Consider the following 14,323-nt stretch of genomic DNA (forward strand, 5'->3'; position numbering starts at 1 on the left):
TAACTCAGAACCAATTTCAGTGAATGTTTGCTTACCCATAAAGATATGGAATTGTTTAAAAGACCAACATTATTTGCACTTTTAAAATATAGGCTAATGATTAATATTTTAGACATTTTAATGGCAATATATTGTGAATATTTTCCTCAGTCTGCTTGCTATTAAGCGCTCAGGGATAAAGGCTTGATTTTTAAATATACAGGAATACTTCTTCCCCTTTTTACCAATGGTGATCAATCATATAGTCCTGATAACTATTTCTAATTAAAATCCACAGAAACAAATGTAAAGAATTTCTATAGAAATATTTCCTTTATCAAAACTCCTTTCTCTGGCCTAACTCTACCTTAATTTTCTGATTCTCATAGCAGAGTATACACATATTTTCAGGTTTGATTTATCCAATTAATTAGTACTAATATGTTTTCTTTTGTTTTCTGATTTCACTACATGTTCTTTGATGAATAAGACAAAAAACCCCCACCAAAGACAAAGCAGCCAGAAGCATACTGAAAATTCATTATTTAAAAAAGAGCATTTTACAAGTCCTTTGCAGGCTATTTTAAAGAACTGATTTATGATTTTTGTTTCTATTGAAATCTAAGTTACTAGAATTAAAACTAACTTGGAGATTAATGAACATTTACATGCACATCACTACAACCATCATACTTACACACATATATTTCCTGTAAAATTAATATGTGGACATCTGTGAGGCTTGCACATCACAGCCACAACAGCAATCTGTAATGGGAAGATGTGTAAAAAATAAATAAATCAAAACCACTCTCCAAAACAAGGTCTATATATATCTGTCCTAATTTTCTCAAACTATCTTCATATGGCACCCCCTTTTCCTTTTCCCAAAATTGTTTTAAGATTATAGTTCTATAGTTCCATATCTCTGAAATGCAATGGCTCCAGAGTATACCAAATACAGATGCTAAATATTTATTTATTTTTAAAAATATTATATCTTTTTATTTATAAAACATATACATGGGTAATTTTTTCAATATTGACCCTTGCAAAACCTTCTGTTCCAAATTTTACCCTCTTTATCACCCCCCCCAGATGGCAGGTAGTCCAATACATGTTAACTATGTTAAATTATATGTTAAATCCAATATATACATACATACATACACACACACACACACACTTATAGTTATCTTACTGCACCCAAAAAAAATTGGATCTAGAAAGAAAAAAAAAAACAAAAACACAAAAACAAACCTGAGAAGGAAAATAAAAATGCAAGCAAACAACAGAAAGAGTAAAAATGCTATATTGTGGTCCACATTCATTTCCCATAATTCTCTCTCAGGGTATAAATGGCTCTCTTCATCATTGAACAATTGGAACTGATTTGAATCGATCGTCTGATTGTTAAAGAGAGCCACATCCATTGGAATTGATCATCACATATTCTTGTTGTTGCCGTTTATAATGATCTCCTGGTTCTGCTCATTTCATAGTTCATGTAGGTCTCTCTGAAGACCATTTCTCTTCAGAGACCAAGCCTCTCTGAAATCATCCTGCTGGTAATTTCTTATAGAACAATAATATTCTATAATATTCATATACTATAACTTATTCAGACATTCTCCATGGACATCCAATGAGTTTCCAGTTTCGAGCCACTACAAAAAGGGCTGATACAAAATAATTTTACAAAAGCATCAGCTAATGTTTTCTTTTTTGAGTTTAATTCCAAAACAAGTTACATTTTTTCAATGACTTTAAAAATATTAACTCATAGAATTATAGTGTGCAAATCCAAAGCTACCAATCTGCACTGGCAAAGTGAATTTCTTCACTTGGAAATTCCATATATGACATTACAGGTCCAGGCCAAAAAACCCCATTTCTTTTTAAGATGTCAAACATTTGACCATAGGAACATATTGGGAATATTCAGAGAAAGCAATCAACTTTGATTCCAGGGTATTCTTCCTAAGTCATGAGAGAATTCACTTGAATTCCACAAATATTAAGTGTTTATAATATGAAAGGAACTATTAGGTACCAAAGATACAGAAACAACAAAACAAACACTTGCTACCCTCAAAGAGGTACCATTTTACTGGAAAGTCTATGGTCCTAACTCAGATGAAGATAAAAAAAGAGAGGCGTAAAGGGGGCAAAGATATCAAAGAGCTAGGGTAAAATGTGAAGATGATAAAATAGGAAGAAAGTAATCACACTGAGCTAAGTCTTATCTATGTAAGCATTCTGAAAGGCAGAGATGAGAGTATATTCCAGTCTGTGCAAATTCAACATAAAACAGAACACATTACTTTTCTCCTCCAACCTTCGAAATGTCCCCATTACTGTCATTATTTCCCATCAGGCTAATCATCTAGACACTTCACCTTGTCTTCAGTAAATCATCTTCCTGCAGCATTCATTCAACTCTGAAAATCAAACCTCCTCAGTACCTCATGGACCCAGGACCCCTTTCTCCTTTTGACTGGAGAACTCCTCCCAGATCCTCCACTTAAGGGGAGGCCCAATGCAATTAACTCATCATTAATCACCCAGCCGCAGGTTCTCCTCATGTGTCTCATGCTAGGTACTCCCGAAGCCTGCTTTTTAGCTTTTTATATGTTGTCTTCTCCCTCAGATTATGAGCTCCTTGCGGGATGGGGGCTTTCTTGTGCCTTTTGTTGTATGCCCAGTAACATCTGGGCACCAAGATTTTTTGATACTGAAGTAAGATTGTAATACTTTATACATTTCCCACTTTTACTTACAACAGTTCCCTAATCCTTTCTTCTTTACCCCCCAAAAATATATTCCTCCTTTATAGCCCACAGCAAGTCTTTCTCATCTACATGAACCTGTCTCTCCCTCCTCTGAACACCTCCAGTACTCCCTTTCTCTGTACCACTCGTCTGATACTCTGTTCTCTGTGTGTATGGTTGTTTTTTTTTGTGTGTGTACATGTCTTGTCTTCCTACCAATAAAAGGGCAATTCATAATGGGAGCAGCACATATACCAAATTTTAAGAATGACCAACCTTAGATTTCTAGCTGATAGTTTAAAAAGCTATCACTCACCCCACTGGCAGTTCTAATTGGTTTTGCTTTTAACTTGGGCACCAAGATTTTCCGATACTGAGGTGGGACTGCAGCAATGATATCCACCAGTCGAGGTTGGTCTGAAAGGCCATATTTGGCAGCTGTTCTGGTTTTCACTCTAAAAATGAAACATTTCACATTAAAGGGATTATTCATATCTGTAGCCAGGCTACCAAAACAATTATGGAACTTGTAGGCAAAACTAAGCTTATTAGTTACATGCATCCTTTATTCTTTTCCATCTAGTAAGTGGAATGATGACTTCAATTGCTCAATATTTAGATAACAGGAATCAACATCTCTACATGTTGCCTTTCTCTTTCTTTTTTTTTTTTAATTATTTATCTAAAACTTAGATACCAAATAGGAAAAGAAAAAAATATTAGCATGTTGATAGTAGGACATATGAGAGGATTCAAAATATGAGGCAATAAATTTCCATTTCAAGAAAACCTATATAATAAACACTGTTTAGAGCTGGCCATCTTTTCTTTGCTTTCTTGTAGGTTTTCTTTTGTTCCCTGTTTGTTTATTCTTTTTTTCTCTTTTCTTTCAACCCTTCCACCTCTCTCAAGAAGGTTACAATTATAAGTGTAGGTATATAAACATACATACACATGTAAATATCTATAATCTTACACATACACATTCATGCATATATCTATGTAAAGCTACACTATGCTCGATTGTCCTGTTTCAATGAAGGTGAAAAACACCATCCTTCATAAATTCAAGTCTTTCCATATTTTTCTAAAATCATCAACTCATAATTTCCTACACTACAACAATATTAACCTTATATTATCCAATTATTTTAAATAGTCTATAATAATACTGATTAATATGGATGACCCATAGCATGGTTTCCCCATTTTTCTCCTTGGATTAAATCTATTTTAGTTTTAACTTTGTCTGAGATCAATGACAAGTACTCCTGCTAACAGCAGCAGACAAGTCTCCAAAGGAGAGAACACAAAGAGAAAAAGCATAGGGATGTTCATATTTAGAGGACAGCTGCTAAAGATATAGCAGAACCAAAAAAAGTATATCATGTTAAGCAAGAAATGTATATTGTGCAAGTAGGGTAGCAGGGGATAAAGAGGGAAAACTGGTAGAGAAAAAAGATCCAATGAAAAAAATGAAAATGTTAAACTGGGAATAATAGCTACATCCAGATACCAAAGGAGGAGAGGGATAGGACTATAAACATGAGTGGAAAAGTTAGTCTTAGAAAGGAAGATAATTTTTTTTTTCTCAGAACAGAAGGGAAAAAAAGACAGAACACAGACAGATCTTTTGAAGTTAAGAGTATGGCAGACAGGAAAGTCAAATTTCCAAAATTTAAGTATATCAAAGGACAAAGTTAGAAGTTTTTTTAAAATTACACAAAACAGTTCTGTAATACCAATAAATGAAAATTTTTTTAGGGAATTAAAACAACAACAACAACAACAACAACAACACTTACTTATTTAGATCAATATCTTTCCCCTGTTGATGGGCTTCAATCAATTGTTTAATAACATCACCTATGGTCAGGATCATCAGCTCAGCAGGACTGAGATCTCCTGAAGGAAAATTAAATAAACATTTATAACCAGAATATATTGTACAAACTTTTAAGTTTATGTATATTATAGCTTAGGAGTTTTTCTATAATCACTGACCTTACCCTACAAAATTAAAAACTCAAGCAGGACTTTTAACCTTAGTCACCCTACCATTCTGATTACATATTTTTTATATTTCAATAAATATAAAGCAGATTTTGTCTACAGTTTAAGTGAGGAATGTATTTTAGAAGCTCTATTTTTAAGTTATTTATTCACAGAATGAAGTAAGCACAAAAAGAGAAAACAAAGAAAATCCACCTTAAAGGGGCCCCCATGTGCAAAAATGTTTGTGGCAGCCCTTTTCATAGTGGCAAGAAACGAAACTGAGTGGATGTCCATCAATTGGAGAATGGCTAAATAAATTGTGGTTTGTGAATGTTATGGAACATTATTGTTCTGTAAGAAATGACCAGCAGGATGAGTAGAGAGGCTTGGAGAGACTTATGTGAACTGATACTGAGTAAAATGAGCAGAACTAGATCATTATATGTGGCAACAACAAGACTATACGATGATCAATTTTAATGGATGTGGCTCTCTTCAACAAAAATGATTCAAACCAGTTCCATCTACACCCAACGAGAGGACTGTGGGAACTGAGTGTGGACCACAACATAGCATTTTCACTCTTTCTGTTATTGTTTGCTTGAATTTTTGTTTTCTTTCTGTTTTTATTTTTTCTTTCTAGATCCAATTTTTCTTATGCAGCAAGATAACTGTATAAATATGTATACATACATTGGATTTAACATATAATTTAACATATTAAACTACCTATATTGGACTGTCATCTCGGGGAGGGGGGAGGAGGAAGGAGAGGAAAATATGGAATAGAAGGTTTTGCAAGAAAAAATTACCCATGAGGGGCAAGTTGAAACAGAAGTTTTTGCAAGGGTCAGTGTTGAAAAATTACTCATGCATGTTTTATAAATAAAAAGCTATACTTTAAGGGGGCAGCTAGGTGGCGCAATGGATAGAGCACCAGCCCTGAATTCGTGAGGACTCAAATTTGATCTCAGACACTTAACACTTCCTAGCTGTGTGACCCTGGGCAAGTCACTTAACCCCGCGGGGGGGGGGGGAGGGAAGCTATACTTAAAAAAAAAAAAATCAAAAAAAAAAATCCACCTTATAGAAGTTGTATAGTAGCAAAGGCAGAGCTACTGGATTAATATATGAAAACATATGCCCACACATGCTTGAGCTAATTAGTATAAAACAGATTAAGTCCAAAATGTTATCAACATAGTGAAGAGTTAATGTTACATGAGGGTTGGTGGAAGGGACTGGGAATGTTTAGTCTGAAGAAGACTGAAAAGAGACATGATATAGCTAGTTTTAAATGTCTGAAAAATATCACATGGAAAGGAGGGACCAGGTTTGTTTTTGTCTGGTCCCAGAGAGTAAAACTAAAATTAAGGGGTAGAAGTCTTAAATTCAAATTTAGGGGCAAAAGAAAAATTTCTTAATAATACAGATATTTGTATATCTATAAATATAATGGGCCACTTCTGGAAGTAATTAATCCCCTGTTACTATGTATTTTCCCTGTTACTACATGGCTTGGCAGGAGGGTAGTAGTTGAAATATTTTTTTAGGTGGGGGGTGGACTAAATGGCTGCTGACACTAATTCCCACTTTGAAATGTTGTGATAATTATTAATAGGGATGATTCTCTTCTTCCTCCTTAACTAAAGAGGAAAAGGAACAAAAACTGATAGAAAACAGCATAAATCTGTGGAAGTGTTCTCAAAAAAATGTTACTCATAGGAAAGAAATAGATGTAATTAAAATCTTTCCTCCCACTTCCCATGCCTCCAATAACTGGAAAACCCCACTACCTTCTTCTTATACTTGGCTACATATGGTAGCTAGGTGGCCCAGTGAACATGCTGATCAGTGTTTGGTGGCAAGAACATGAGTCCAAATCTTGTCTCAGGCCTTTACTAGCTGTTTAGTCGTGAGCAAGTCACTTGACCTCTAGCTGCCTCAGTTTCCTCATCTACAAAGTGGGGACAACAATAGTGCCTAATAAGAATTGCTATGAACAATGAATTCACATGAGGAAAAAAAAATTGCAGAACTTTAAACAAGATATAAATAACTATTATTTTGCTTTTCAACTGGTCACAAATACAAGTTGACAGATATTTGCTATACTCCTATTTGCAAAGTGCTGTGCTTTGTGTGGGAAATAAAGACCAAAAGCCCCACCAATATTTGTTCCTATAAAGTTTATCCACAAATATATAAACAGAACTAAAGAAAAAAGAAAATACTAACAAATGAAGAAATCAGTAAAGGTTTAGACGCAGGGGCTCAAATTACAGCCCACAGGCCAGATGCAGCTTGCTGAGGACGTTTATGTGGCCCCCCAGGTTATGGCAAATGGGCTGAGGGTCGGAGACAGAGTGTGAGCTTTTGTTTTTACTATAATCCGGCCCTCCAACAATCTGAGGGACAGTGAACTGGCCTCTATTTAAAAAGTTTGAGGACCATGCTCTAGAGTCTATAGGAGTAGCACCTGACCTGAGTTTTGAGGAAAGTTAGAATACAGCTCGATGGTTGGTAGGACAGATTTGCTGATGGGCAAGTGCCTTGTGATAGCTATAGGTAGTTAATGGACTCTACTCAGAAAATTTCTTGGGTGACATTCTTAGGAGGAAGAGATAAGCCCTCGAATATAATAATGAAGGCAGTTAGCTGAGTGGTGCAGTGGGCAGAGCTGGAGTTAAGACCTGAGTTCAAATTCAGCCAGACCTTTTTAGCTGTGTGACTGAGCAAGTGACAATTTTATTTGCATGTTTCCTCATTTGTAAAATGAGCTGGAAAAGAAACCGCAAATCATGTCAGTATCTTTGCCAAGAAAACTGCAAGTAAGGTCGGGTGGCAAAAGACACAACTAAACTAGCTGAATAACTACAACACTGAAATTTTTTAAACAATGATTATTTATTGCCTTTTGAAATACAAGCATTTTGATCTTTAAAATAACCTTAGTAAAGATAAAAGCATTATTCTCCTTTTACAAATAAGGAAACTGTCACAGCAAGTTTATGAGCTATCCAAGGCATATAGCGGACTGATGGACCCCAAGCAGAATCCAATCTCCCAACTTCTTAGTTCAACATGCTTTTCTTGATCAAAAGATTTAAGACCAAAGAACTCTTTTTAAAATAACTCTACAACTCATCAGTAAATATTAATTTGCACACCTTTTTTATACAGCTATATATCTCAGGTCGTGCAAAAACTTCTCTGACAGTCTCGGGTGGAAACGTTTAAGGAGCCCCGCTCTAACGCACCTTCGCCCTCCTCTCAGAGTGACGGGGAAGGGGTGAGGGCGGCCCGCGTGAAGCGTCCTCCTCAGAGGAGAGCAGAAAAGCATGTAATTGACCAGTAGTTTTACAAGGTCAATTTCTACAAAGAGGATTCCACGGGGGTGGGGGGGAGGGGGGACAGGAGTACTGAACATGCTGAGCTCTATATACCCGGAGATAAGTTAAGGGCAAACCTAAGAGTCCTTAACCACTCGAAGCTAGAAACAAGCTTGGCCGCGGGCGCCGGGAGCCCCCCGAGCTCGGGGCACGTGAGCCTCGGAGAGATGACAAGCACAGATGGAGGAAAGGCCCGGGAGAGGAGGAAGGGGAGGCGGCTGCTCCGGGATTGCACAAGCGCACACTAGCCTAAGTGCACAAGTACACACACACACGCTGTCGCACTCGCACTCAGACGGAATCACACACATGTACAAAGTCACAAAAAGAGCGACGCAACACTCCCATCGGGACGCGGAGGGGCGCTGAGAACGGGTCCCCAAAGATAGAAAGGCAGACCCTCCAGCTCCAATCGTTCCCTTTCGCACCTTTCCGCTTTTCCTTCATGTTGTCAACGCCGCCGGAGGCAGATTAAACTCCCGACTGAGATCTGTCGACTTCCGCCTGCAGCCGGCAAGCAAGGAAGTCCTATTGCGAGGCTGTCGTAAAATCGTCGTGAAGCGGCATTTCCTCCCTTCTTCCCCTTCTCCCTCCATATGCTGGATAGGGAAAGAAAACAAACGAGATAAAGATAATAGGAAATTCACTTTGTTCGTTTAGCACCTATCGCGTGCAGGAAATTGTGGTCATTACCAAATTGTACTGGAGAGACCTGAAGAAGTTAAGGGAAGAGATTGGTTCCAGATAATACTTCTTGCATCATCCATAACACGATGTCATTTCTTCATTTCCTTTGTAATCTTATATATTTTATTTGACGTTGTTCCGAAGGATTTCGTAGATTTCAGCAAACTGCAGAGCGCTCTGCGACACGTAAACTGACGATTTTAGTCCAAGTCTCTGATTTTATAAATGAAGAACTTGAGACCTAGCGAGAGTAGGCGGCATAGAGTAGTGCCCCGCAGGCCTGGGGCCCGCGCACTCCGCCCGGTGTCCTCGCCGCTACGTCACTGCTCCCTCTATCCCGCCATCTTTGGCATTGGCACAGAAGCGAGCCCTGCGCTTGCGCTCTCCTGTGGGAAACAGGCGCTTGGAACGGTCAATGCAAAACATGGGCAGATGGTTCTCCCTGGATGGGATTTGTCTGGCGCAGCGTGAGACGCGTTCCCATGTGTTTAGAAGCACTGCCCATATTTAACCTATGTGGGACACAGGCATGGCCGAGCTCTGGCCTTTCCCCGGAAAGGCCGGGGCAGCACAAGCACTAGCGCAAGTCTTTCCCTGGGACCGCTGCGCCTGAGAGTAACCCTCGGGGCTCCGACCCGGCCCTGTGCGGGCTGTTAGACGCTGCTACTCTGCGCCGCAGAGCTACCACCAGGGCCCGGGTGTCTTCATCGGGGTCCTGGAACTTGTTTGTTATTGTTATTTTCCAATACTATATTTGAATGTAATTGTTTTTCTTTGCAAGCTCATGTATTTCATTTTTATGCATTTAAAAATATTATTTCTAAGAACTGGTTTATGGATTTCACCAGACTGCCCTGGACACACACACACACACACACACACACACACACACACACACACACACACAGAGTCCACAGAGTCCGGCCTTATTGCTAAGTGTCTTAACCCTGATGCTCATTCTAGTGGCTTAGGGCAAGAACAGGCTCTCCTGATACTCATCTACTTAAGAGGAGAACCTTCCACTCTGATTGTGCCCAGAAAAAATGCATAAGAAATCTGGAAGTTTCAATAGCTTTTTTTTCAGGGATGCTCCTTCTCGACCCCACATTAAGAAAGTGAGAGGAGGGAAGGGAGAGAGTGGTGATGGGAGAAAAGGGAGGGCGGGCTGGGAAGCAGGAGCCTCCAGGGTTTCTGTTCTGAAGTTCACTGTGCAGGCCCTGGGCTTCCTCTCTGGGCCTCAGCTGTTGCATTTGTCAGTTGGTCACAGTCCCGCCACAGCACAGAGAGCTCCCAAACCTGATTTGTACCTTCTAGCCTGAATCCAAGACTGCATGTGCTTTCCTGGCTGCCGAACCACGTTGTTCAGTTGTGTCTATGAGACCTCCAAGGGTGACTCAACTTGGTCATTACCAAGCAGGGCTCTGGCTTTGAAGAAGCTGCACCTTCACACTCTAGTGAAAGCTAGACTTCTTTTCTCACTTACTGGCTGGGTGCTGCAGGTAGGATCCTGCACTTAGGGCCTGGAAGACCTGATTTAAACACCTGCCTTGAGCACTTACTACTTATGACTTTGGACCCTGGCTCTCAGTTCGTGATTTCCTCATCTGTAAAATGGCAAAAATAGTAGCCCCTGCCTCATGGGGTGGTTGTGAGAACCAAGTGAGAGAACGTGTGGAAAGCATTGGCAGACCTCTAAAGGGCTCTGGGCTAGCTTTTATTTTTATCGCCAGTATCTCCTGAAGCGAGATGCAGAGGCTGTGAGCTCCCTGGTGTTTGGGGCTCTGGACAAAGCCATGGTCCAGGAAGCCTGCAGGACCCGGGCAATAAGCTCCTACCCCCTCAGAAAGAGCAGAAGCCATTTCCTTAGCAGAACAAATAATGTTGCTTCTGTCACTGGTCTCTCCATCAGTCAGGCCAAGCTTCCTCTGAGGGTCCCCTGTGGACAGGTTCCTGAACTAGGAGCTCTCTGGGGCTGGGCCATGAGGGAAGGTGGGAGGGATGAGGAACAGGAGAAGGGCAACAGTCCTGTCCTCACTGTGTTCTCCCCTCCCCCCACAGCCAGTCAGCCCTTCCCACCTCTGCAGTCTCTCCACCAGCCATATCTCCTCTTGGTCCTCTTTTCTGACTGGCCATGGCTGTCTCTTGTGCCCTCATGCATCCCAGGGTCTCACTGATTCTGCCTTTTCCTACATTCTTGGCTCACTCTTCATCACTGGCAGTGACTTCCCTTGGTTAATTACCTTCAAATGATTCTGCCTGCACCTTGTTTGCACATAATAATAGTTATTTGGGGGTTATTCCCCCACTGGATTGTGAGCTCCTTGAGGAGGAAGAACTGCTTGTCCTTTTTTTATCCCTAGGACAGAGCTCGTGCCTGGCGCTCAGTAGGAGCTTCATTAGTGCTTGTTAACGGACTGATTGTTACATTTATCTTCTAAGTGTAGAACTGGGGACTTTTTCCCACACGAATGTATCCATCTCATGAAGATAGTTTTCATAATAATAACATTAATCACAGTAATGACGATTTCTATTTGATGCCAGTAACAATCCGGTCAGATGGAAAGGTCCCATAGTACTTAAGGCACAGATGCAGAACAGATGACGTGTCATGTTCACTGATAAAACGGGAACAGTTTGATGGTATCAAGGAACTTGACGAGAAGAGCTTTCTTTCCTGAGTTTTTATCAGTACATGTAGCTGTAAAATCAATCTGGGGGAAGAGTTGCCAAGTTTACTCTCCAGGGCAGTCACTTGTACTTCAGAATGAAGTTAGATCCCAGTCAGCATTTCTCCCTTGCCTTTGTGGGTCTGCTCTCTGATTGGCAGGCTGTACTCTACTCATAGCTATGCCCAGGGCCCTGCCTGGCAGTCTCCAGTTTGAGCTCAGCTGTTTGCCCAGAGATTCCTCTGGACCCTGGACTGTTTCTGGTACTGGGAGAGGAGGGGAGAGAGCTACGAATTCCCCCCACCCAGTGAAGGGCTCTCACTTGCTTCCATTCCCTTGCCTTGGGGCCTCTTGAAGAGCACTAGATTCCAGGTAGATAAAGTGCCTGAGGTGCCTGAGGAACTTGGATCAGCCTCTGAAAATATTATGAAGGGCTTAGAGTGCCTATCCTAGGCCCAGGCTGTGACCCCCACAAGCCCACCATCACTCATTTCACCTGACCCTCAGGATGACTGATGCTTCCCACTCCTGGGGACCCTGACTACTGCCCAGAAAGTTCTCCAAAGAGTCAAGCCAGACAGTGTGTGGAAACCGTAAGGCCCTGGGCAAATGGCCCTGCCCTTATTTCTTCTTGATTCTGACCTTCAGGCATCCTTCAGGCATTTGGTTTGTTTCTTTGGAGGTTTCTGTTTGATACCTTGGGAGGGCCTGGGAGAGCCTGGGAGGGCCTGGGAAGCCTGAGAGAGCCTGGGAGAGCCTGGGAGGCCTGGGAGAGCCTGGGAGGCCTGGGAGGGCCTGATAGGGCCTGGGAGAGCCTGGGAGGGCCTGATAGGGCCTAGGAGGGCCTGATAGGGCCTGATAGGGCCTGGGAGGGCCTGGGAGGCCTGGGAAGCCTGGGAGAGCCTGGGAGAGCCTGGAAGGCCTGGGAGAGCCTGGGAGGCTTCCTCACTCTGTCTGGAGCTCTGAAAGCTCAGAAGTGGAGGCTATTTTAAACCAACCTCTGCCAATGCCTTGTCCTCCTCTTCCCAGCTTAAGACAAATGTAAGAATCAGAGTCTCTAGTCCAGAGGTGTTGGGAGTCTCAAACTGATGAGATTAGGGTTCCTGGTGGTCAGAGAGTTAAATGATGAGTTAGTGGCAGGTTCAGGGTTCAGGGAACCAAATGAAGAGGTTTGGCTCCCCTAAATCCCCTTAGGGCAGGGAATTGTGGGAACCCCCTTCTGGCAGCACAGAGATCCTTCATAAAGGAATTTACAACCCCAAAAAGCTAGACTGATAAAAAGAAGTTTATTATTGGCATTGGGAAGTCAGCCTTTGCTATGCATGAATAGAAAGACTGAATTCCTTGGTGGCAAGGTCCTGACAGAGAAGTAAAGTTTCTAGTAGAAAAATCCCAACAGAGAGGTATAAAGTCTTGTTAGGGAAATAGGTAAGACAGATAATGAGAGGGTAACGCTGAAAGAGAATATCATTTCAGCAGGCAGAGGTTTGCTGCTATGGCAGGGATGGCATATTAGGTCCTCTGCAAGGACTGAACTTAAAATTGTTTTATAATTGAAACCTTGGCTACAAGCTGGGGTTTGCTCTTGATGGGGCTGGGTGGGCTTGAGCTGGATGGAATGAGTCAGTCTTGACTAATCTTTAATTCAATAAGGTTGGAATTCTCCAGCTAGGGACTCAACTAGCCCCACCTAGATAAACCACTTTTACCTTGATTCCCTGGGGCGGGTCTCACAGAGACTGGGTTCAAGGAGAATTTCTCCTTCAAGGAGCTTCTCAAGTGTTCTACCTCATGGTAGAGGTCCCAAAGTCAGAGAGAGAGAAAGAGTTTGGGGGGCTCCCCTCTTCAAAATGAGATAATGGATGCAGAGTGTTTTTCAAAACACAATGCTGTAGAAATGCCTATTATGATTATTATTGTTACTGACAACAGTGAACTCTATATGACTTGAGTAAGCCCTATAAAATTATGTAAAATCACAAAAAAACATGAACTCTTTGCTCTACAAACTCAAATTGTCTTGCATCTTCTCATAGCAAGATAAGCTTTCTTGGGGGAAGTCACAACCCCAGGAAAGATTTCACATTTACTTGAGATTTCCCTTAGACTCATACATAAAATAGGTCTTCAAAAAATGACTTTTTGCTTATCATTTTCCCCTTGAGAATGATTTGTCTACCAAGAGAATCCCTCTTGGTGTTTCTTTAACAATAAAACCTTTTGATCATAGCAAATTCCTTTGCTCAGAACTTGCTTTGGAGAGAAGGATCCTCACCATTCCTGCCTAACCTCTTCATTGGTATCCTCATCCCTCATCATTACTTCAATCTGGTGATGGCTTCATTCCCTGAGCCTCCTATAACAGGCCTGGGCTGAGCTCTAGCAAGAACAATACAGGAAAGTGTTGGTGGGGCTCCTTGGTGGGGGATATTTGCCTAACAGATTTTTAAGTTTAACCTTTCAGTGGGCAGGTAGCAATGAAAATGGGAGGGAAAGGAAGTGCAGAGGACATAAACCAGGCAGATCCTAGTAGCCATGACAGTTAGGAAAACAATGTATCTCCCTATTAACTGTTTGAACAGGTCAGTGAGAAAAACAAGGATTCTACTGTTATGATTATTTTGGAGTAATAGGACCTTTCACATGCATTTTATTCAGTTTGGAGTAGTAGGACCTTTCATATGCATCTCATTCGGTTTGGAGTAGTAGGATCTTTCACATGCATCTGGCTGGTACATGTCTGCAAACCTAGACTCTCATTTTCTTTGGAGCTCCCAGGTTCCTTGACATCTTTCCCTACCAAGCTTTTACCTCCTTCATATTTCAACCC

The 14,323-nt window shown here is 41.2% G+C and overlaps 1 protein-coding gene across 1 annotated transcript in view; it reads right to left on the bottom strand.

Moving 5' to 3' along the window:
• Positions 1-9,175, bottom strand: part of ELP3 (elongator acetyltransferase complex subunit 3) — a 93,042-nt gene extending 83,867 nt beyond the window's left edge. Inside the window, exons 1-5 of the mRNA XM_074287592.1 lie at positions 8,831-9,175; positions 8,566-8,736; positions 4,556-4,655; positions 3,067-3,205; positions 677-747 (exon numbers count right to left, since the gene is read on the bottom strand). Of these exons, the coding sequence (XP_074143693.1) occupies positions 677-747; positions 3,067-3,205; positions 4,556-4,655; positions 8,566-8,584 (329 nt within the window). The 5' untranslated portion in view covers positions 8,585-8,736; positions 8,831-9,175. The remainder of the gene's footprint in view (positions 1-676; positions 748-3,066; positions 3,206-4,555; positions 4,656-8,565; positions 8,737-8,830) is intronic.
• Positions 9,176-14,323: the final 5,148 nt, after the last annotated feature.

This window comes from Sminthopsis crassicaudata, chromosome 2, assembly GCF_048593235.1.
Source record: "Sminthopsis crassicaudata isolate SCR6 chromosome 2, ASM4859323v1, whole genome shotgun sequence".
Classification (NCBI taxonomy): Eukaryota; Metazoa; Chordata; class Mammalia; order Dasyuromorphia; family Dasyuridae; genus Sminthopsis; species Sminthopsis crassicaudata.